General features: G+C 40.3%; 1 protein-coding gene across 2 annotated transcripts in view; it reads right to left on the bottom strand.

Annotated features, from left to right (window-relative positions):
• Nucleotides 1-25,511, bottom strand: part of FBN1 (fibrillin 1) — a 219,263-nt gene that overhangs the window by 110,903 nt on the left and 82,849 nt on the right. For both annotated transcript variants that reach the window (XM_075858025.1, XM_075858024.1), the window contains exons 9-14: nt 18,722-18,847; nt 18,449-18,607; nt 17,433-17,618; nt 13,175-13,318; nt 2,273-2,392; nt 1,151-1,276 (exon numbers count right to left, since the gene is read on the bottom strand). In XM_075858025.1, coding sequence (XP_075714140.1) covers nt 1,151-1,276; nt 2,273-2,392; nt 13,175-13,318; nt 17,433-17,618; nt 18,449-18,607; nt 18,722-18,847 — 861 coding nt within the window. The remainder of the gene's footprint in view (nt 1-1,150; nt 1,277-2,272; nt 2,393-13,174; nt 13,319-17,432; nt 17,619-18,448; nt 18,608-18,721; nt 18,848-25,511) is intronic.

Here is a 25,511-nt window from a genome sequence, read left to right on the forward strand (position 1 = left end):
TGGTCTAAGGTGTAAAAGGGTTACTGATATGACATGGTGGTTATGGGTTAATATCTAATATCCCTGGAGGTCTATGGTGCTTCAGTGGTTAACACTAAGACTCTGTTCACATCTGAATTGAAGGCTCCTTCAGGGGCCTCCCTTGCAGATTCTGTGACTGAAACCCGACTGAACTCATCAAAAGTCAATGGCTTCCGTCGGCCGTCGTTGGTTTCCATCATGCGATGTATCCGGTGAAATCCGTACTCCTATAACAGAGCAGAATAACGGATCCCAGAACGCAGATCTGAGGACAGCCTTAACCATTTATTGTAATTATATTAAATAATATTATATTGTTTATGATGGTGCAGGGGTTAGTGGTGGTCTCGAGCAGGAAAATGTACCTATAATTTAATTTTATTTAATAAATAGGTCCAGAATTCTCATACAGGTTGGGGTTCTATTTTTATTTTATTTTTGAATAAGGAACTGATAAAATAGATAAATACAATTCTGTCTTCCTACAGCTGCCACTAAGGGGGCTCACTGAATTTTTAAGCTCAATATTAAATTAATATGCAGTAAAATTCCTAATATATATTTTCATTCTCTACAGTAACATCCTTGAAGATGTCAATGATGCCATGATGTTTATTATGTGCCCAGGATCATGCCATCAGTTGATTGCTATCGGACAACCAGCACTACTCCCACTATTGTACAGTGAAAGCCAGGGTTGTCCTGAAAACTTGTAACCAATCTACAAAACACCATTGTTTTCAATAACAATGTGATAACTTCCTCAATCCAGCACACTTTCTTTCTGGTAACCTTTGATAACTAAGTTTCCTCTGTTGAACAGTATCCAGTGCTAAATTTACTCCTAGCATAATAAAAGGTCAAGGCAATAAAATGCGGAACTGTCGTGTTTGGACTGCTTTATATCAGTATCAATATGAGATGTAAACATAACCTATATAGCGTACCAGTGAATGATAGAGACAGGCAAATAACCATGACTGGGATTACTAGGCAAACATGAATTAGGTGTTTTAAAGTAGGAGTTACAATAACATTGAAATATAATGTACAAAGAGAAGGAAATTAGTGATGTACTATAACCATAAAATATAAAATAAATCATAAGTAAAAAAAGTGAAGAATTTACCTTGACAGTTCTTCCCATCAGCTGACACGTGAAAGCCCGCATTGCACACACAGTGGAAACTGCCATCTGTGTTCACACACCGTCCATTGTTGCAGATACGACCATTTTGTAAGCACTCGTCAATGTCTAAAAGAAAGTACTCCCATTAAAAAATCTGTCAGAATACATGTAATAATGCCTTATGGATAGAAAACATACATTCCAGAGATCAGTGTTTCTTAACACTCCTAAACCATGTACCCTCTACCCAAACAAATGACATCAGAGTACCCCCAAGGCATAAGCACAGTGCGAGTAACCATTAGAGCAATGGTCCCTAACCAGTAGCTTGGGAGCCACATGTGGCTCGCAACTCCCTGCTGTGTGGCTCCCCATAGGATTCCTGAGTTATAACTATGTGCTCCTGCTACAATATGACATCCACATTAACAATATTAAAGACATAGCCTATCCCATGAAAGTGCCAATCTGGGTGTGGGAACACTAGTGTGTCAAATTTCAAAATGAAATATTTACCTGCAAATTGAAATTTGATGATTTTGTGTTTCTGTAGTTTAATATGTCAAACATTTATTATTTAAATGTACCTCCCGGCCATCACTCAAAAGATAATGCGGCTCACAAGGTGTAAAAGGACGAGGACCGCTGGCCTAGAGACAAGGCATGTACCCCTGAGATATAGGTACCACAAGTTGAGAACCTAGGACCTAGCTGACGTTACCTAGCTAAGCTTATCAGCACGGGATCTCAATGCAAAATCTGTAACAAGGCCCCCTACATATATGTCCCATTGATAAAAACAGTGTCCGTTTGTGTGGCAGAAGCTCCTTTGGGTGTCCTCAAGCACCAGAGTCCAGGTATTTAAAATGCTGTTTAAAAGACTATATGGTCTCCCTTCTGGCAGAAGACACAACTAGTAGATGAACTGTTCATAGCACCCTACCAGAACTATGAGTATATTTCCCAGCCTGCCTAGTAAAAGCTCTGATCCGATTTATCACTATGGGCAATACCATGTTAATTGCTCTAGTGTTTATCATTTTCCCCCTATATAATTAATGCATCATAGAAACACAGATTGCTCTCCCTGGCAATACAGCCCACTTATCACTTATCTCATACCTCTGCATTCTATTCGTGTTGATGTGCTCTGGAATCCAGAGTGACACTGGCAAATGTATGATCCCTGGGTATTTACACATTCCGCATGACGGCAGGGGGTTCTCTCACACTCATCATCATCTAAAATGTCAATAAAGAGAGAAATTAGAGAAATCCAAATACAGCACATAACATGAAATTAAAATAATAATAGCATAACCCCCATAGAGTAAATGTTTTCATTGTTTTTGTTATTACTATAATAATAATAATAATAATTATTATAATAATAATAATAATAATAATAATAATAAGAAGAAGCATCTAGCCTTTTTTTTTATTTACATTTTTTTAAATACTGACAGTATCTACGATTACTACCCCTTGGGGTAGGGCATTCCATAGTTTGACCACTTTAACTGCAAAGAACCCCTTCCTATATTAATGTCTAAAAACGCCTTTCTGCCACATAGAATGAATGTCCCCAATCCTTTGTATGAGTCATGTTAGAATTGACTCCATAAAAATGCTTTATGTGACTGTAATGTAGACCTAGTTATATGGAGCATTTTTGTCCAATGTACAGCATGGGAATCAGGATTTATGTCGACTTAAATTAAAAACTCAGCTTTGGGTGGTTTATAGCAGCCACCAAATCTTGTCTAACCCACACCATATAAAGACCCCAATGCAGAAACCACCATAGAATATTCTTCTTTATGACAAATCAGCGAGAAGCAATGGGGTTGTCAGTATTACTCTCTTTCTTCCTGTTAACAAATTATTTATCCAAAAAAATCAAGTAACGTCTGAGGCCTTGATGGAGTTTGTCAAGAAGACAGCAGCCAAGAGAGCCAGGAGACAGACCAGACCCTGCCAATATTAGTGACTCACGATAAATTAGATCTTTGAATGATGGGGTGTAGGATATTATTGGCACCTTCATTCTAAGCTGAAAGTTCTTGTTTGGGTAGTGTTCCCCTTTATATATACATTCTTTTATAGTATATATGTATGTATATATATGTATATATATATATCATCTAATATAATCTACTGAAGTACGTCTTTGCAGAAAAGTACTATTCCAAGTACTACATACTCATTACACAAGTTAGAAACACAAAGTGTATAAAAACAACGCTTATTCTTTCACATGCATGTAAGGCCTTTCTGAGACATCAGATAGAAAGGGGAATTCCTTAAAATATAGTCAGAAAGAATGCAAATCTAGAGGCTTAAGTGCATTCCTTCCATATTCTTAAACCCAAGTAACAGACAGAAACTCTTATCAAATATAGTCTTGGCCGCAAGTGGACGCATCCATCTTTCTTATGAAAACAAGAAGAGTTTGCAGTTAAAAATATAAAGTCGGTCAACACAACTAAAGAAACATGATAGTGAATATATTAATTTTTGTACAAAGGAATCCAAGACTTTTAAAAAGTTAATTTTCTATCCAATCTGGAAAAAAGATTAAGACTCGGCAAAGACTGTCGCTCATTCATAATTCTATCCCTTAACTAAATAGCTTTTTCTAGTCAAACATCCTTCCTAAAATGTCATGTAATATGTCTTCTTCACATTGCTATGTGCTGCAGGAGTTGTTTAGCTGAATCTGTATACTGTAATTCTGACATCGTTTTACAGCATTATACCTTATAAAATACTAGGTGTGAGACTACCAATATACTCACCAAGTCATTTAAATATAAGGGTATGTGCACACACACTAATTACGTCCGTAATTGACGGACGTATTTCGGCCGCAAGTCCCGGACCGAACACAGTGCAAGGAGCCGGGCTCCTAGCATCATACTTATATACGACGCTAGAAGTCCCTGCCTCGCTGCAGGACAACTGTCCCGTACTGTAAACATGATTATACTACGGGACAGTTGTCCTGCAGCAAGGCAGGGACTTCTAGCGTCGTATATAAGTATGATGCTAGGAGCCCGGCTCCCTGCACTGTGTTCGGTCCGGGACTTGCGGCCGAAATACGTCCGTCAATTACGGACGTAATTAGTGTGTGTGCACATACCCTAAGACTTCCGTGTGTAGCTAAAATCTTCTATTATCCTTTCATTTTATAAGCTCAGGTGTGAATGGTGCAACTTTCAAAATACTTTTTAATAAAAATAATTTTTACTTTTGTATCTACAGCTGCTTTGAATTCTGTATACAGAGCAGCTGTATCTAGCGCTGAAACCTGAATCCGTCAGGTCAGCGGGACTGACGGGTTCAGTGTCAGCGGGACCTGTGTGTCTCTGAAACGCAGGATCCACCTGTTATCAATCACATCTAAGTTATGAACTTAGATGTGATCGGTAACAGCTCTATCCTGAGTGTCAGAGACACGCAGGACCCGCTGACACTGAACCCGTCAGTCCCGCTGACCTGACGGATTCAGGTTTCAGCGCTAGATACAGCTGCTATGTATACAGGATTCAAAGCAGCTATATATACAAAAGTAACCTTTTAATAAAACGTATTTTGAAAGTTGCACCAATCACACTGAAATACATTTTTATTTAAGATGTACATAGCCTTTAATGTGTTTTCTTTAAAACTATATTTTATAAAAACAGATGATAAGGTATGGGGAAGTATTAGTTATTTAAGCAATGCTTCCTGTGGACCCCATTCTCCTGTCATTAAAAGCCCTTGTCCAGAGATTCAGCCTTCTAGACTTTTTGGTTAGTTCTGTGTAGTGATAGCTTTATCAAGATCTTATGTAACGGATATAAGAAGTCTATGTATCTTTTTATATGCATGATCCTAATCCGAGGGCCAGAGTTGTTAATGGCGGTAGGAGCAGGAATTCCGAAGAATAAACATGGTGGGACTCATTGATGAAACAAGTGTGGGAGGAAGTGAAGAATTTACCCATAGTAAGGAATCAGAGGTCATTGATATCATTGTATTTACTAACCACTGGACAGCTGGAATCTACTTAGCTGCAATGGTCACACCTCCATTTTGCTCCAAATATTTTACCTTATTTAGAAAATTGTAAATTTTCCACATTTGCATAAAAACCTACATATTCATACTCATAATATGCTGTGTATACACAGTGCCGCACCTGCCATGAGGCCAGCTGAGCCGGCGGCACCACCTACCCAAACGGGGGGGCGGCATTTTCAGCCCGGGACGGACTGGACCGGGGGGAGGGGCCATGCAGACGCACATAGCAGACGTGCCGAACGTCTGTAACACTCATCCTCCTCTCTGACGCTGTACACAGCACATGCAGCCAGAGAGGAGCAAGTCTGCAGGAGGAGCGACGAGCAGCACGAGGTAAGTTCCTGCCTTGCTGGGACCGGGACCGTGACGTGAGTATACTGCAAGGGGGGGGGGGGGTCTGGGCATTTTACCGACAGCAAAGGGCTCTATGGGGCTGGAATAATCCACCCCATAGAGCCCTCACATCACTATAATGGAAGGATTAGTGTGGGTGGGGGAGGGTCTGAGCGTCTGACTTACTGCAGAGAGCTCTATAGGGGGTTTCTGACCAGTCACCACCCACAAGCAGCAGACAGTTTCACAGTCAATGAATATGAAGCTTTCTGTAGTGTAGTGGTCAGCTTGTCTGCCTTACATATGGAAGGTTGCTGGTTCAAAGCTCAGGTGGCTTTTTTTTTTTTTTTTTTATATTATTAATATCTTACTTGTATTGGGCTTTGTTCACACTAGCATTAATATACGTTTACCTCTCTTCCGTCAGAGGAAGAGAGAATCGATACGTTAAACGGAAAGCAACGGCTCCATTAGAATTACCATTGCTTTCAATGGTAATTCTTTTGTATCAGTTGCTTTCCGTTTGCCTCCGTTCGCTAGGTTTCCATTCTTTTGAACGGAAATAAAAGTTCTGCAGACGTCACTTTTGTTTCCTTTAAAAAAAACGGAAACTTAGCGAATAGACAAACGGAAAGCAACTGATACAAAAGAATTACCATTAAAAGCAATGGTAATTCTAATGGAACCGTTGCTTTCCGTTTAACGTATCGATCCTCCCTTCCTCTGACGGAAGAGCGGTAAACGTATATTAATGCTAGTGTGAAAGAAGCCTTAGGGCCTGTTCACATCAGCGTTGGCTTTCCGTTCTGGGGTTCCGTCAGAGGTAACCCCGCAACGGAAAGTCAAACTGAAACCACAGCTTCCGTTTCAGTCACCATTAGCGCAGTCGACTGCGCTATTGATTCCGTCACAAAAACGGAAACCTGCCGGAATGGTGACGAACGGAAACCATTAGCAATGTTTCCGTCACCATTGATTTCAATGGTGACTGAAACGGAAGCTGTGGTTTCAGTTTGACTTTCCGTTGCGGGGTTCACCCGACGGAAACCTCCCACGGAACCCCGGAACGGAAAGCCAACGCTGATGTGAACAGGCCCTAATCCTTCCCCATAAACCTGCCCCCGCTAATTAAAATAAATATATTATATAATGTATATAGCGCTGTATCCTGTATCCGTCATGTCAGCGGGTCCTGCAGGATCGAGCTGTTACCGATCACATCTAAGTTCATAACTTAGATGTGATTGGTAATGGGCGACCTAATGGATTAAGGTCTCAGCGCTATATACAGCTGCTCTGTATACAGGATACAAAGCAGCTGTATCTCAAAAAGTGCAAATCATTTTCAATAAAAAGTAATTAAAACTTGCACCAATCGCATTAATAGATATCTTTATATATCATAGTAACATGTCTGAAGTTTTCATCGGTGGGGGACCGAGCACTGAGGCCCCCACCGATCGCTAAAACGAAGCAGCAGAAGTGCTCGGGTGAGTGCTGTGCCGCTTCATTTATGATCGACTTTCAGCCGAGTGAGCGGTGTACGGACTCCTAGACTTTCTATTGAGCCCGTACACTGCTCCAAGGAAAGCCAAACAGAATTGAAGTGGCACACCGCTCACCCGAGCACTTCTGCTGCTTAGTTTTAGCGACTAGTGGGGGGTCTCAGTGTTCGGACCCCACTGATCAAAACTTCTGACAAGTCAAAAGTTTTTTAAAAAGTTGTTACACTTTAAAGAGAACCTTTCACCTGCCCACAGATTTGCATTTGAGTGCAGCGTGTAATGGTCAGGGCTGCACAAACTCTGGGGCACTTTACATTTTTTTTTCCTACCCTCTTTCCTTACTTAGATATCGGTGCCGTAATGTTTGGCGCCGATATTTAAATAACCCCATGAACTGCCAATGGGGTGGTAATTGGCAAGGGGGCGTGTAACATCGCTGTGACACTGTCCAATCTGCTGCGGACAATGTCAACAGCAAGAGCTGGAGAGAGGAGAGCATGTGCGCGTGCACACGCTCTCACTCTTCAGCTCTCGGCAGGCAAGTACAAGACTATGTGATCTCAGGTGAGAGATCAGTCTTGTCGTCCTTGTCTGCCGAGCGCTAAAGAGTGAGAGCGTGCGTGCGCGCACAGCTCCGATGCCATGAAACAGAAGAAGAAGAATTCACACTCTTCTTCTGTTCCTTAGTGGTGGCAGAGCTGCGTGCTCGCGCTCTCTCTCCAGCTCTTGCTCTGAAACTGTCTGTAGTGATTGCACAGTGTCACAGCGATGTTACACGCCCCGTTGCCAATTACCTCCCCATTGACAGTTCAGGGGATTATTTAAATATTGGGCGCCAAATATTACAGCACTGATATCTAAATAACGAAGGAGGCTAGGAAAAAAATGTAAAGTGCCCCAGAGTTTGTGCGGCCCTCCCCATTACATGCTGCACTCAGTTGTACATGTATGGGGAGGTGAAAGGTTCTCTTTAAAAGAAAGGTGTTATAATTATTTTTTTTATTTGATATGTTTTATTTTATGGGCCTAATTTTTCTAATTATTTTAATATGTTCCCTAAGGTAACTATTTATTCATATGTTTGTACGTCTGCGGGGGCAGCCATCTTTATTTTTATTTTTCATACTGCTCATTTTTGTTTTGCAGGTTCCGCTGGACCATTTGGACTACGTCGTAGATTCGTTGGACTACTTCGCTGATGTAAGCTTTTTTTCTTTTTTTTTTAATAAAATGGTTAAAGTGGATTGTGTGGAAGAGTTGTCATTTCAATAAAATAAATTTCTTTATGTCTCTGTTTTTTAATACTTCATTACCGCCTTAGTAATGGCTGCTGTCTGATTGAGAGCGTCCATTACTAAGAAGGGGCTTAGTGCTAGCCAGTAATAAGGCTATCACTAACCCCTATTATTACCCCGGTACCCACCACCACCAGGAGTACCGGGAAGAGATGGGTACGATACAGCACCCGACCATCTGAAGTGAAGGGTACTGGGGTGGCCGCAGGCTGGTACTATCAGGCTAGGAAGGGACAAAAACCATGTCCCTTCCCACCCTTGTGATGCTAGGCTGCTGCTGCTTTATTGTATCTGGCTGGTTATGAAAAATGGAGGGGATCTCACGTAATTTTTTTTCAATTTATTTTTAAAAAATTACGTGGGGTTCCCCCTATTTTTCATAACCAGCCAGATACAATAAAGCAGCTGCAGCCTAGCATCACCAGGGTGGGAAGGGCCATTTTTTTGGCCCTTCCCAGCCTGATAATACCAGCCTGCGGCCTAACCGTCGTTTCAGATGGCCAGGTACTGAATCGTACTCGACTCTTCCCGGTATCCCTGGTGGCAGTGGGAACCGGGGTAATAATAGGGGTTAGTGATAGCCTTTTTACTGGCTAATGCTAAGCCCCAGCCTTAGTAATTGAACGCTGTCAATCAGACAGCTGCCATTACTAAGGCCATAATAAAGTATTTAAAAAAAACAGACATAAGAAATTTTTTGGGATTGAAATTAAAACTCCCCCATGCAACCCTCTTTCACAATTTTTTTTTTTTCTTAAGTAGGTCATTGAAGTAGTCCAATTAATCTACCACGTAGTCCATACGGTCCAGCAGAACCTACCAAAAAAAAGTTAGCAGTATAAAATGTAAAAAAAAATTACATTTGCCAAAATAGAAACCCCTGCTCCGCCGTTTGCTCTTGTAGGCCACAGTCTGGTTTAGGCCTGAGGCCTACAAGAGATCGGGAGCACGCTGATGACATCAACTGCCCGCCACGATCATGTCACTGCATCACGCCGTCCACGCCGGGCCACTGAACTCAGTTAAAAATCATAAGTCAATTAGGTAATAAAAAGGGGGCATAGAAGACGTTAAACCATTTTCAGTGTTAATGCTGCGTTGCTGATCTATGATACTAAAGTAATACAGTAAAAAGAGTTCTTGAAATCTTTTCTATACATTAAACAGCACTTTACAAATAAACAACAAATGTTTTCCTATTTACATTTTTTTATATATTGCGTGTTTGATGTGTAAAGCCAGTAATGAGAAAACTCCGATAGATTGGGGGGGGGGGTGTCTTTTTTATAGTTCGCCTCAGGCAGCAGAGGGGCTAGGTTCACCCCTGTGTATACATCATTGATGGATTTATTTCTGTAGAATAAATGTATAACTCCATGGAGGGTTTACTTCCAACGAACCTGCTCCTTCCAGCCTTGACTAACATATGATACTTCGGGTACATATTCCATTCTTAAAAAGCTCAGGTAGAGTTGAGTATCCTCTAAAAGTGGCACGCAACCAATGTTTCAAGAAGAAGTTTCCTAGGATACATTTTATGACTTGGCATCATGTATCTCAAAAGCATGACTCACCACAAAACTTTTGGACTCAACAATGCTGTTTATGAACCAACATTTTCAAGTATAAATTCCACACACTTCCAAATGTATTACACAAACAGCAGCCCAGGATTCACTGTGTTCCCTGCATTGCAGCTTAGTAACAATATAATACTTTTATTTTTAAAGTGACTTGTACATTTATTGGCAACAGCATTTTCCACTTACAAGGAAACCATAAAGAATTCCAAGGCTGATGAGGCTGGCATATGCAGAGAGGGGCATTCTCATTTTAGTTAACATTTGAGTTTATTTTCTTACAATTTGATTAATGTTAAACTATTTAAACTATTTTTTTTTTTTAAAACTTACAGTGCAACTCTAGGTAAAATAAACTGAAAAATTCATCTGTTAGCCAGTCATGGAGCCCTACTAGCGCTTTCATTTAGGGCACTGTTTTGGAGATGCCCCCTTGTCCACTACTAGGCCACAGCGGAAGTCTGTGCTGACCATGACATGATAATCTAGCAACACCGTCAATTTGGAGTCAGTATGGCAAATTCTCCAGTTGCCAAATGCAGGTGCTGGCATGTAGAATATTTCTTATACAACTCCCCCCCCCCCCCCAGGTGACTTATTACAGTATTAGGCTGGGTTCACACAATTATTATAATTTTTTTCTTTCGTTTTTCTGTTCCAAGTGCTGGCGTCCTTTTTTTACTGGAAAGTTTTTTTCCGGTATCTTGGCCAGATCTGCGACGGTGGCTTTTAAAGAGGCTCTGTCCCCAGATTCTCAAACCCCTATCTCCTATTGCATGTGATCGGCGCTGCAATGTAGATAACAGTAACGTTTTTTTCTTTTAAAAAACGTTCATTTTTGGCCAAGTTATGAGCTATTTTATATATATATATATATATGCAAATGAGCTTTGAAATGGACAACTGGGCGTTTTTTTTTTCGTTATGTCCAACTGGGCGTGTATTGTGTTTTTAACTGGGCGTGTTTATGTGTATGACGCTGACCAATCAGTGAGCAGTCAGCGTCATACACTCCTCAACATCTGCACGCTCCTGTCCTGAAATATTCTGTGCTGCTGTGAACTCTGCTCTTACCATTACGTAGCTCTCAGACTGTTACCTCTCCTCCACTCCTGTCCTCAATAAAACCTTCACATGATTGGCAAGTCACCACCCCGCACAAGATCCACACGCTCATCTCCTGAAATACTCTGTGCTGCCTTAAACTCTGTGGACAGGTCAGGATCCTGTTTTTTTTAAATGCTGCTGGGGAACCCGCTCGATCCACTATATAAGCTGCGCCTCCATCCTCTTCTGCCCCAGTCACTTATTCCCAAGCACTGTAAACTTTCAGATTGGTTGCGCTGTGAATATTCGGAGAACGTGATTGGTTTATGTGCAGGGTAATGAACATACAGACAAGCAGTAGAAGACTGAATTCAATGAAATGCTCAGCCCTTAGTCAGTCTTCTACTGCTTGTTTGTATGTTCATTACCCTGCACATAAACCAATCACGTTCTCCGAATATTCACAGCGCAACCAATCTGAAAGTTTACAGCACTTGGGAATAAGTGACTGGGTCATTTGCATAAATATAAAATAGCTCATAACTTGGCCAAAAATGAACGTTTTAAAAAAAAAAAACACGTTACTGTTATCTACATTGCAGCGCCGATCACATGCAATAGGAGATAGGGATTTCAGAATCTGGTGACAGATCCTCTTTAACTGAGCCTCCAACGCAGATGTGAACTTCGCCTCAATAAGTTCTTATGTTACCACAGTTGCCAAAGGCTTTACCTGTGGCCTAGAATTAGACAGGAGGTGAATATATATGAAATGCGGTGTTCAAGTAAGTGAAACTTTGGGGGCAAGTAGAGCTCCACCGGATTATGTTTTTGTGTTGGGTGATTTTGATAGAAGTTATGTTTTTTATATATTAGGCACATTATTTATAAAGTTTATTGGTTACCAATCAATGTACACAGCACCTACTAAGAGCTGCATATACGGATGTAGCTATGTCAATAAGAACAACCCCATTCTCAGGTTCTTCTCCCAGAAGACAAGCTTGTAATACATGTCATTTCCAAGAGAACGTTCAGTCTGTAAACTTACTTACAGTAGTAAAAGTGTTTTTCCCTTTAAAATGTAATTTGTTATTTCTGTTAAATGTATGCTAAAATGTACATAATACGTAAATACGTATAAAAGCAGCATCTTTTTTGTCAAAACGCTTATACCTATAGAATTTTAAAACCTGGTGACCAGGATCTTTCTACTATTCCTTCAGGGAAAATATCTTCATTCAATACATTCTTGGGATTGTTGAAATGTCCGTTTCAACAATTTCCCGCCAGCTTAGCCAAATTTCCACGAGTTTGCTAATAGTAGCAACTAACAAAAAAAGTTATTCTTTCTGTAGACATTACTATGCTAAACACAAAAGTAATTCTCTAGCGACTTAAGGGGTTCAATAAGTTGAAGCAAATATCAGTACACAGAATTCGTTGAGTGCTCTACTTCCTTACAGACTGCTTATAAATGTGGTCTTCAAGCACTAGGCTTATGGTCAGCTGCTGAAAATGTTGTTTTTTTATGGACTATCAGTTGAATATCTAAAAAAACCCACCCAGACCACCAAGGGCAGACATATCATAAAAAAAACTACCCCGACAATCACAACTGTAAATCATAGGGTTGAATCGGCAGTCTTTTTGTAGAAAGCATGTTGGTACAAAATACGCTATTATAGTCTTGTGGTCCAGAAATATATGAAATTTATATGGAACTTTCGAAAGCGGGCCATAGACAGTAAAGACTAAAAAAGTCTAGAATTTGACCAATCATTTATACGAAGGGCACCAGACAACCTTGTCAACATCTTAGACTACATTTTCTGTTGAAAACAACCACTGACATCACTCAACATACAAACATGAGTATATTCTTAAATACATTTATTTTAAATTGGACATATGTACTTTGACATGCCCCACAGACAGCAACAGGCAATCTGAATAGATTGTCTCTAATAATCAACCAAAAATATCCAATTTAAAGCAACCACCATAGTAAAAGTTCAGTTGTGTCTAAAAAATGTTTGGCGTTTGATCTTTAATATGACTTTTTCTTTAGACATTCATCTAAAACATATGGGACCTTAACGCTGAACCTCACTTTTAAAAGATTATCAATCAAGCAATAACAACTTGTAGTACAAATTGGTTACAACAAAAATCAAAATCAAAAAGATAGCTTACCTATGCATTCTCCTCTACCATCTAAATGGAATCCCTTGTTGCATTCACAACGATAGCTTCCTGGAGTGGGGACACAGCGGCCGTGTATACACAAGTTTCGGTACAATAAACAATAATCTTGTGTAAAATTCAATGTTGTAACGACTGGGGAAAAAAAGGCACAAAACAAAAATATTATACACAAATATTCAACATCAAGAATAATTACAGCCATCCCAAAAAAATGAACGTAGACTGCACCCCTAAAAATACCCCCCACTCCCCATGTCATAGTAATTTTATGACAAAGTAGTGCCACTGCAGGGTTTTTATGAATCTTAAACTGGAGATTCACCCTAAATATCTTCTGACGTGTCATGGAGACATGTCAGAAGATGTCATCAGTGGGATCTGTGCCCTAATACCCCCATCGGTCAGTAGATCAAAGGAAGTGTGGCGCTACTTGTTTTCTGACTCTGAATCTTAAGTTGGAATCTCCCTATCTACTGTAAGAAAACTGTAATGCACATGTAGGATAAATGTAGGGCCTCGACCTCCACTAATTACATCTTCTGACACGTCTCAATAACTAATGTCTAAAGGGGAACCTTTCAAGTGCCACCAGATGGTCAGATAAACCTGTTGGCATCTTTGATACATGGTCTCTCATCAATTATATATCTGATACCAACTTGCATGCAGCCAGCCTGATATCCCTGGTCATTGGTGGGATCCCTTTTTGGTTCATTATTTGTGCATATTACACGTAGGCAGATTTTTTGTATAATTACTTGTGTCTAGATATGTTATAATTGGTATTATCTGGTATGTGCACATATACAATAGGATATGGTCCTGGTAACGCATGTTGTGGTGTATTATTTTTCTGTTTCCATCATGACCCTCTTGCTCTCTCATACATTTTTAACTGTGCTTTTAATACCATTGTTATTTGATAAGAAATATAATAAATATATCATGTATATATACAGTGAAGGAAATAAGTATTTGATCCCTTGCTGATTTTGTAAGTTTGCCCACTGTCAAAGACATGAACAGTCTAGAATTTTTAGGCTAGGTTAATTTTACCAGTGAGAGATAGATTATATAAAAAAAAAAAAAGAAAATCACATTGTCAAAATTATATAAATTTATTTGCATTGTGCACAGAGAAATAAGTATTTGATCCCTTTGGCAAACAAGACTTAATACTTGGTGGCAAAACCCTTGTTGGCAAGCTCAGCAGTCAGACGTTTTTTGTAGTTGATGATGAGCTTTGCACAGATGTTAGATGGAATTTTAGCCCACTCCTCTTTGCAGATCATCTGCAAATCATTAAGATTTCGAGGCTGTCGCTTGGCAACTCGGATCTTCAGCTCCCTCCATAAGTTTTCGATGGGATTAAGGTCTGGAGACTGGCTAGGCCACTCCATGACCTTAATGTGCTTCTTTTTGAGCCACTCCTTTGTTGCCTTGGCTGTATGTTTCGGGTCATTGTCGTGCTGGAAGACCCAGCCACGAGCCATTTTTAATGTCCTGGTGGAGGGAAGGAGGTTGTCACTCAGGATTTGACGGTACATGGCTCCATCCATTCTCCCATTGATGCGGTGAAGTAGTCCTGTGCCCTTAGCAGAGAAACACCCCCAAAACATAATGTTTCCACCTCCATGCTTGACAGTGGGGACGGTGTTCTTTGGGTCATAGGCAGCATTTCTCTTCCTCCAAACACGGCGAGTTGAGTTAATGCCAAAGAGCTCAATTTTAGTCTCATCTGACCACAGCACCTTCTCCCAATCACTCTCAGAATCATCCAGATGTTCATTTGCAAACTTCAGACGGGCCTGTACATGTGCCTTCTTGAGCAGGGGGACCTTGCGGGCACTGCAGGATTTTAATCCATTACGGCGTAATGTGTTACCAATGGTTTTCTGACTCTAACCTCTGGTTTCCTTGGTGACTGTGGTCCCAGCTGCCTTGAGATCATTAACAAGTCCCCCCGTGTAGTTTTCGGCCCAGCTCTCACCTTCCTCAGGATCAAGGATACCCCATGAGGTGAAATTTTGCATGGAGCCCCAGATCGATGTCAATTGACAGTCATTTTGTATGTCTTCCATTTTCTTACTATTGCACCAACAGTTGTCTCCTTCTCACCCAGCGTCTTACTTATGGTTTTGTAGCCCATTCCAGCCTTGTGCAGATCTATGATCTTATCCCTGACATCCTTAGAAAGCTCTTTGGTCTTGCCCATGTTGTAGAGGTTAGAGTCAGACTGATTAATTGAGTCTGTGGACAGGAGTCTTTTATACAGGTGACCATGTAAGACAGCTGTCTTTAATGCAGGCACCAAGTTGATTTGGAGCGTGTAACTGGTCTGGAGGAGGCTGAGCTCTTAATGGTTGGTAGGGGATCAAATACTTATTTCTCTGTGCACAATGCAAATAAATATATATAATTTTGACTATGTGATTTTCAGTTTTTTTTTTAATATAATCTATCTCTCACTGGTAAAATTAACCTAGCCTAAAAATTCTAGACTGTTCATGTCTTTGACAGTGGGCAAACTTACAAAATCAGCAAGGGATCAAATACTTATTTCCTTCACTGTATGATGGGTGCTTTATCCTTCTTTTTTGGTAAATATGTAGGTTTTGCTATAGTGACAGCTTGAAGCAGTTCTCCAGTCTAAAAAGCATCAAACAACTCTCCATGTATTTTAACCTGCTTCACAGTTTTATCGTGGAGAGCACATTCATGTGCCTTTAAGTGCACCTTCTAAACCGCAGAATAAAGGTATGCAATTAGGGGTAGACTTATCAGTGTATTGCAGCTGAAAAACTATACTCCAGAGTACACACTTTTTTTTATGTGGTTTTACAGCTGTGTTTTATTTTTTGTTCCATCCAGATGTTTAAATAAATAAGTAAAATATGTGAATAATATTTGTAAATATGTGTTCCGCAACATATTGTAATGTCTGAACTTAGCCTAAAAGGGTCCTGAAAACTGTCACAGGTGACACGCACCATATTTATAAAAAAAAATACATTTATGTGGTTCATTTATTTTACTTAATTCATTCAACTTTTTTGAGTTTGGAGCCACTACAGTGATCCGCTGATCACTGCGGGTCCAGCTCCCAGGACACCCGGAAAACTGCGGGGAAGATGTGCCATGTAGGGGAAATGGCGGCTCTTCAGACGACTGGTCATCCCTGTAATGCATGGACAACTCAAGTCTGGCAGAACAAGGGGTTGCTCTTATAGAGTGAGGAACCATGTGGGGAACTGAGCTGAGTGGGGGAACTCCATCTATGACATCCAAATTCCCTAATAGGTCACATGGACAGGGGTTGTGTTCATGAGACATCCCCTTTAAGGCCAACTTTAATATACTGTGATTAATTTTTGATACATTGTTTTTTTATTTTTTAGCTAAAATCGGGACTGAATAAAAAATAAATAAAAAGTATTCTGGCTGGATTCACACACAGCATTTAGGTCAGGTTTTAATGGTGTTTCCAATGCCAGTTTTTTAAATAACAAAAATGTAGCAGCCATATCTTTGCTGGCAGGAAATAGGAGAATAGAAAGTTCTATGCATTTCTGTTTGTGGTGTTTTTGACCCCAGTAGCATTTTTTCCAAAGCACAGTATTCTCTAGTTGTGGTGTTGTGAATTGCATTTCCCACCCATAGACCTCAATTAAAAAAAATACTGTGCCAAAAACTGCCACTGCCTGTGTAACTTATGTTGCAGTTTGTTTTTTTCTATGTCCAAATCTGCACCAAACTGGCTTGTGTAAATACCTCAATTTGTTTTTATTTTTAAAACTACATTACATTACATATTTTTACAGTTATATTTTCCTATGGTGTGTATAACCTAAGAGAAGGAGGTTGCATCACCAGCACCTAGGGACTGCTTGTAGGCTGTCATATGGACACCCCTACAACACTGTAGGAGTAACAGTCCTTTGTGAATTAGTCCGTGTAGATGCAGAATTCACAGGTGCATAACATACATGACAAATATGTGAAAAGAGAAAGGCAGAATCTTTATATACCTGTCAGCACCCTGGGTGACTGGTCACCATAGCCTCTATAATATTTGACAATGGGTACAACATTGTGCCTACACTTACAGTAGGAACCCATGAGCAACCCATGAACACAAACTACTGTGAAATCCTGTGCAGATTAAGAGAAGACAAAGAGGTTAAGAACATTCATGATCTCAACAGAGAATATCTATACAAAATGACATTATGATGTCTTAACTTACCCGGAGGAGTCGGCTGGGGGTATCCTGGGACTGGTGGTTGTGGAAACACAGGAGGGTAGCCTGGCTGTATTTGTGGACCAAAAGGAGGAGGATACTCTGGTCGTCCAGGAATAACTGGTCCAGGTTCTGGACCAGGAAAATGATCAGGTCGAACCCAAGTCCTTGTGCATAGCTTGCGATATTCATCTGAAATTAAAAAGAAAAAACATGCAAAAATTAAGTACAATAATAAAATAAATAAAATAGGCAAGAGAAACTGAGGACTATACCGTTAATAAATTAATATCCAATGATATACACCCATTCACATTCTCTTTATACATTGACTGCAACTTCATATGCAACAGCTACTTAAACTTTACTTTTATATGAAATAAGCAATCACCGTTCCAATAGGTACTTTGTTTAACAAATATTTGACAGATTTGTTAGTTGATTTAATATGGTCAATAGTGCACCCTGCAGTACAACTAATTGATATGATCAGCAATCTAACAAAAATGTGCACTAGCCTGTTAAGAAGTATCTACACGAAAACAATCCTCTGGTGGCCAGTGATATATAATGAACCAATACACTTAAAATGCTTTTATTACCAGTGGTATATATAAAACGTTTTCTTTAATGACCTTATATATTTACCTTGAGAGAGCAGGGAAGGAAAGAGGGTAGAGAGAAAGATTATGTTCACACATCGTGATTTGGTAAAGATTTTGATGTTGAGCCAAAGCCAAAAGTGGTCTCCAAAGGAATGGGAAATATAAAGAAAGAACTTATACTTTTTCTTCCTCCTGGTTCCACTTCTGGCTTTTGCTCAAAAATCTGCATCAAGATCTGCACCAAAATCGGCAACAAATCGTGAAGTGTGAACATAGCTATAAGAGGGAGAGAACAAGCTGAAACGAGCTCAACTCAGCTAGAGATCAGTGGCATTCAAGTCAGAGTGATGAAAATAAATTTCAGGCAAATCCATGGAAAAAAATCAAATGCATAACTAGGACTGAAAGAAATCACACCTGTTCCTCGGAAAGGGCACATTTCCGATGCTCCTGCTGCTCCTGCAGACCAGCATCTTCCACTATCACAGCAACACTGTGTTTTTGGTAGGAGTTGAGGGAGTTGATTGATACAGCGGCCATTAGTTACGGATGTGAAGCAATACCCTGGACGAGTGTCTGGCATTAAGAAAAAAATTGTGTTACTTTTTTGATTATAGTAAAGGTTATACTAATAAAATATAAAATATAAAAAAAGCATAAACACACAGATTATTATTATATGACACTCACCTATACATTTTGATCCATCTGCTGTTGCAAAGAATCCTGGGGGACAATTACAGAAGTAGCTGCCCACAGTGTTTGCACATTCCCCTGATTCACAGATCCCTGGTATGGTACTACATTCATCAATATCTAAAAAATAAAAACACAGTAAGTATTGTATTTCGAAAGAACAATGAATCAATATCATCTCCAAGTATATACTGCCTTTCAATACGATTAGTTATTCTTTTCATTTTTATTCAAGAACCTGATAGAATTGGTTCCGATTGTAAGACAAAAAACCATATACCACATGTTATACTATATCAATGTATACTGGCCAAATGTATACAAAACAACATGCTTTTGACATAGTTCTAAAGTTGTAGACGTATAGAAAGCTACCAATGTATATGCTGAACGTAGTGCCCAAACGTGGTATGAACCTATCCTTAACCCTCCTGTGCTAAGCCATGGACTTTGCAGAGTAGTTATTTGGTCACTACAGCGTTTTGGACTGTGTATAACAAGTTGGTTTGCCTGTGTTTAACTACTTAGTGTTTGGAGTACAGTATTTATATCCCAGATTATTATAAAATTGCATTTTATAGTAGCTATAGTAAATACTTTTTTTTTTTTAAATTAAATCTAAAAAGAGTGAATACTGTGATTGAGACGTAAGGGCGGGTTCACACATGGCGGAATTTCACTTAAATTCCGCTGCGGACACTCCGCAGCGTTAATCCGCAGCGGAGCCGTTTCTCCATTGACTTTCACTTTAATTTAGCAGTGTTCGTTTACACGATGCGTACAATTCCGCTGCGGAGCATAGGCTGCGGAGCGGAATTTGGTGTCCGCAGCATGCTCTGTCTGTTGCGGAGCAGTGGCGGACTCATGGCGGAATTTCTCCATTGACTTCAATGGAGATTCAAAGTTCCGCAATGAAGTCCGCAGCTGTCATGCACATGTCATGTGTGCTGCGGATGCGTCTTGCTTTTTTCACTTGACATTTCTTCATTCTGGCTGGACCTATGTATTTCTAGGTCTACAGCCAGACTGAGGAAGTCAATGTGGCTCCCGTAATGACGGGAGCGTTGCTAGGAGACGTCAGTAAATAGTCACTGTCCAGGGTGCTGAAAGAGTTAAGCGATCGGCAGTAACTGTTTCTGCACCCGGGACAGTGACTACCGATCCCAATATACATGTATCTGTAAAAAAAAATGAAGTTCGTACTTACCGAGAACTCCCTGTTTCTGTCTCCAGTCCGGCCTCCCAGGATGACGTTTCAGTGTAAGTGACGGCTGCAGCCAATCACAGGCCAAGCACAGGCTGCAGCGGTCACATGGACTGGCGCGTCATCCAGGGAGGTCGGGCTGGATGCCGAAGGAGGGACGCGTCATAAAGACAACGGGCGGTAAGTATGAAATTCTTTTACTTTCACTAGGGAAAGTGCTGTCCCTTCTCTCTATCCTGCACTGATAGGGAGAAGGGAAGCACTTTTCCCGCAGTCCGCAGCAGCTAGTCCGCATCAATTTTCTGCACATTTTGTGCAGATCCGCAGCCGTAATCCGCAACCCGGATTAGGTGCGGCATTGATGCGGACAGTTGCGGAGGAATTCCGCCATGTGTGGTCATGCCCTTATACTGTGTTTAAAATAATGCAAAAATAAATCTGGAATTGTAAGACCTTTTTTGGGACCTCTAATCATAGAGAATGTGCGGTAAATTCTGCCGGTTGGTATTCTAATTTAGGCTTTGCGCACAAGTAGAGTCAACATTTAAATGTTGCAATTTCTACATGAAAGTGAAACCCTGATGAAGACCAGAGGTACTGACATAATTCCAAGTGAAAGGTGTTAGGTTTTAAGTAATCTGGGCAGATCCCAGTATTAATTCCAGTTTTATTTAACGGTAGCAAATGTCTCAGCGACTCCCCCAACTCTGTATTAGCACTGAGCACTAAAAGAGGCCTTAGGGAACATCTGTGGTTTAGGAAAACACATCCATGGTTTGCGAAATAATGCAGCAAATGTATTCATTTTGAATGTCCTTGGCTCATGCACTTCCCTGTTGACACAGCACTCAAGATTCTGACTGGTTACATGGGATTGGTAGGAAATTTCACAGGCCATGATTTGGCTGTACTAAACACACAAAAAAAACAACAAAGCAGAGTAAGGTTTTTTCACACGTGGCTAATTTTTTTGCCACAGATTTGGCTACTAATCCGCCACAAGTCCACAGACAAATCCACAGCAAAATCCACGTGTTCCATGCGGATTTCGATGCGGATTTCGATGCGGATTTCCAGAGAATTTGCTGTGGCTTTCACCTCTTGCCTATGAGCCTATGAGTCTGTACAATGCTTACGCGACTTTCCGAGGAAAGCCGATTACGAAGAAAGTGGCACTGTGCTCACCCAAGTGCTTGTGCCGCTTTGTTTTAGCAATTGGTGGGGGTCTCAGTGGGGGTCTCCCGCCATTCAAAACTTGTGACATGTCGATATGACAGGTCAAAAGATTTTTAAAAGTTTAGTTACCCTTTAAAAAAAAAAAAAGTCCTGTCTACTTCTGTCTAAATCAACATCAAAAACAGTTTAAAAGGTCAGATCTCACATCCCCGTTTGTGTTATGTTATGAAACCAAAGACCATATTACAGTGTTATGACAGTGTGAATGGCTTACAAGAAAAACAAATGAAAAATAGAAATAATAACAGTAGCCAGTATGGGGGACAAATGCAAAAAAACAGATATCAGCAGGTAGAGAGCACTAAAAATAGTATGATCAGAAATATGAGTGCCGTACAAATGATGGTTGCTTTTGGGATGTCTAAAAGAAAGGGCTGGACATATAGAAATTAGCAATACAAGCAGTTATCATGTTTAAATACATGAATTCTAAAAGAATAAGTCGAATATAGATTTAAAAATTGTAAATTGTTATTGTCTATCGCTTGTGGTCACCAGTGGGCACCAGCTATCTCAAACAACCACAAATCCGCTCAGTGCACTGTTGTAAGTTGCCAACCAAACATTCTCCCACGATGCCACATTGTGGATAATCCTGACCCCTGTCATGTTTGTGGTTGGACTGTTGTTGACCACTGGAAAAATATTTGTGGGAACATTGGTTCTGGGCCGTTTCAACTGGCAGAAATGTTTAAATTCTGTTGATTATGTGCGACCTCAAAAGTAAAATGAATGCCATATGCATCACAAAAATGCGGTTTAGAATATAAACAGAACTGGAGTCTTTTATATAATCACGAAATTGATGATACAATTTAACCCTCCAGATTACACCTCGAATAATGGCTGTGATGAAATGACTATAACTTACTGAGCAAAGCAATACACTCTTCAGTCCAGATGTTTCTAGATGTATTGGTCTGTTAAGGCAACTTTCCGTATTATTACATATGGTCAGCTGGTAAACCACTACTATTTCTACTCTATAATTGAGGTTGGGCAAAACATTTTGCTTAAGGTGACAGATAAACTTTGCACATATTTTGATACAACGAACTTGCATTTTCATAAAGTCTTTAACTTTTTAACGCCAGCACATTAGAGATTTCTATTATGTCTCTGTTTTAAATTGTAGTGGATTTTAGGTGCGATACCATCATTACATAGCAATTTCCCTTTAAGCATGTAAGATCTGCTCCTGCACACACAGGTCCATAAAGGGGCAGATTTACCACTGTGTCTAGAATGTGTCGACTTAGTGAGGGGGCACTAAGAGAGTAAGCATTTCTGAGTGGGGGGTACTAAGCGGCAGCATTACTGAGTGAGCCACAAACAATGGCCACTATCACTTTGTGGGGGCAAACAAAGGAGAACTACTACTATGGGGGCACTAAGAAGCCTGTATTTTTGTATGGGGCACTGAGGTAAGCACTATTACGTGAGGTTCACTAAAGGGGCGGTAAACTCTACAGAAACGTGGCCAGGAGAAGTCGTCATGGCAGTCTGGGTCAGATGAAGAAGAAAATGTAAAGAGAACGAGTTTAATCAGAGAAGATGTTACCTATGAGACAATGGATATAACTGTACTTTATACATTGTATTGTATATGCAGCATGATTATACTCTACAGAGTGCAGTGTAGAACTGCTATGTGAATACTGTATGAGCTCTGTATGATGAAATTATTGGTTATATTGATCTTTGTGGTTTTATTGGTCTATGTGGTCATGGTATGGAGGTAATATTTGTCCCCTGTATCATTTGGTAACTGCATGACTGTATATTTGGGGACAGGGCTAATGTATCTATGGCTACAATTTTTATTATAAGGTAATATCCTGGACAATGTACTGATGAGGTGATGTATCTAAACCTATCTTGTTCTGAAAGTTGTTTTATAGTTATGCTTCCATATATATTTGGGGTGGGGGGGGGGGGGCAAAACATATGCCTTGGGGTTCATGCCCCTGACCATTTTAGATCCTAGCAACGCCCTTATCCCCATGTTATGATTGGACTTAAGTACTCTTCTTCTTTGCAGAGTGCCTCTATTTGTTACTTATCCACAGTTTGCTGACAAAGAAATAAATTTGATTTGTTTTTTTGAAGACACGCTAAGTTTAATCATATGTTCATAATGTTGTTAAACAAGGATCCAAATTTGTAAGTTAAAATAAAGAAGAGGTACAAATCTTTCTATTATACTTTTTCTCTGTTTATGTTCCAATCTTGGATTTGACTAACAAATACTGATGCAAAATACTGAGCATAATGCGCCCGTATAACAGTGGCTTTTGGCTACGCGCACACAAAGCCTGCATGGAGTCCTTGCAACTAAGTAATCAATGCGGCCTATGACACAGTATTACAGAGATATTTTCTTTTGGAAGCCATGTTTCATAAGGCTCTGTATACATGCCTGCCATGTGCAAGAGTCCTAAGGGTATGTTCACACGGCCTATTTTCGGCCGTTTTTCGGGCCGTAAACTCCCAAAAAAATGGCTGAAAAATCGGAAGCAGAAAGCCTCCAAATCATCTGTCCATTGATTTCGGTGTTCTGTTCCGATGGCCCCTTTTTTTATGTAGCCGTTCATGTAGCCGTTTTGAAAAACGGCCGCGTATAAAACCGGCCGCGTATAAAAACGGCCGCGAAAAAGAAGTGCAGGATATTTCTTAGGACATTTTTGGAGCTGTTTTTCATTGACTCTATAGAAAACAGCTCCAAAAACGGCCGTAAAAAACGCAGCGAAAAACGCTGCAAAAATCGCGAGTGGCTTAAAAAACTTCTAAAAATCAGGAGCTGTTTTCCCTTGAAAACAGCTCCGTATTTTCAGAAGTTTTGTGAACATACCCTAAGGGTGGATTCATACAATGGGGGATTTATGAAATGCTCTACATCAGTTTTCTGGCGTAGACAAGTCACAAATGTTGCTGTTTGCAAAACAAAATGTGACTTTTGCTAAATTTATGCCACTCACACCACTTTACCAAAGAGTGGGTGGGCCTTAGTAGAAGGGGCAGGGCAAATTTTACTGCAGCGCTTTTGACATTAAACTGTCGTATAAAACGCCAGTGTTTCTAAATTCCGCAGTCGTTACTAGAATTTTTTGCTAATTTTTTTTAAGGTTTAATGCAGTGTGGTCAGATTGTAAAGTCTACATACATAGCGTTTTGGTCTTAGTTTTTTTATTAATAGCATTAGGAGTCAGTGGCGTTTCTATCAAAATGCGACATGCTTTAGGTATAGCCTTTGTTCCGTAGGCTCTCTATAGGACTTCAAAGACACCAGGAATACGCATGTACAGAATGTGACTAAACGGAAAAAAAAAAAATCATTGGTTGTTCTGGCTTCTTCTTTCTACTTTCTTTTTACCCAGTGAGCTCTGCAGGAAGATTAAGGCTTACTTCACAAAGGGTTTTTATCTGGCATTTTTAAAATGCTACATGCGTTTTAGGGCGTTTTTACGTGTTTTTTGTGGTGTTTTTTATTTAGCATAATTTAGTATATGCTATTTTTCAGGCATTTTCGAAGTTCTATAGAGCCTATGGAGAAAAATGTCCGAAAAATAGGCATACCTGGAGCATGCTGCATATTTATTAAAACACCTCTGACCCCAAAAACACTACTAAAGCTTCCAAGAACACAAAACGCTGTGTATGCATTCTCATATTTCACTTTAGACTTTAAACAAACATCCGGCCGTAGCATGACAGATGCACAGGATAGGTCATCAGTATTTGATCGGTGAGAGTCCGACAAGTTATGCAGTGTTCAGTGCCAGAAGCAGATGGCTCTGGTTACAGTATAGCGGCTGTGCGGCAGTACTGCAGCTCTGCTCCTATTCAAGTGAATAGGAGCAGAGCTGCACTAACCCAGCACAGCCGCTATACTGTGACCAAAGCCATCTGCTTCCGGTACCGACTGCTACATAACTTAGTCTGTATTGGTTCAGAGCGCACAAGACTTTAGGACGTGCACGGATAGGGTCCCAACCCAATCGCATGTGAAGAAGTATCCGGCACACAAACAAAATGTGGTTTAATTTTTCCGTTTTATTAATTCTGATGCCATGGGCAATGTGCGTGCAACGTTTCGGTTCAAAGACCTTCGTCAGGCACTGGATCCCACTTGGCGTTGGTTTATTCACTTGAAGCGCTGCAGTCAGTATGGCGGCTTGCCGCTCGGTTTATGGCGCGGTTTATGGCGTTTATAGAGCGGCATAAACCGAGCGGCAAGCCGCCATACTGACTGCAGCGCTCCAAGTGAATAAACCAACGCCAAGTGGGATCCACTGCCTGACGAAGGTCTTTGAACCGAAACGTTGCACGCACATTGCCCATGGC

The sequence above is a fragment of the Rhinoderma darwinii genome, chromosome 3, assembly GCF_050947455.1.
Source record: "Rhinoderma darwinii isolate aRhiDar2 chromosome 3, aRhiDar2.hap1, whole genome shotgun sequence".
Lineage (NCBI taxonomy): Eukaryota > Metazoa > Chordata > Amphibia > Anura > Rhinodermatidae > Rhinoderma > Rhinoderma darwinii.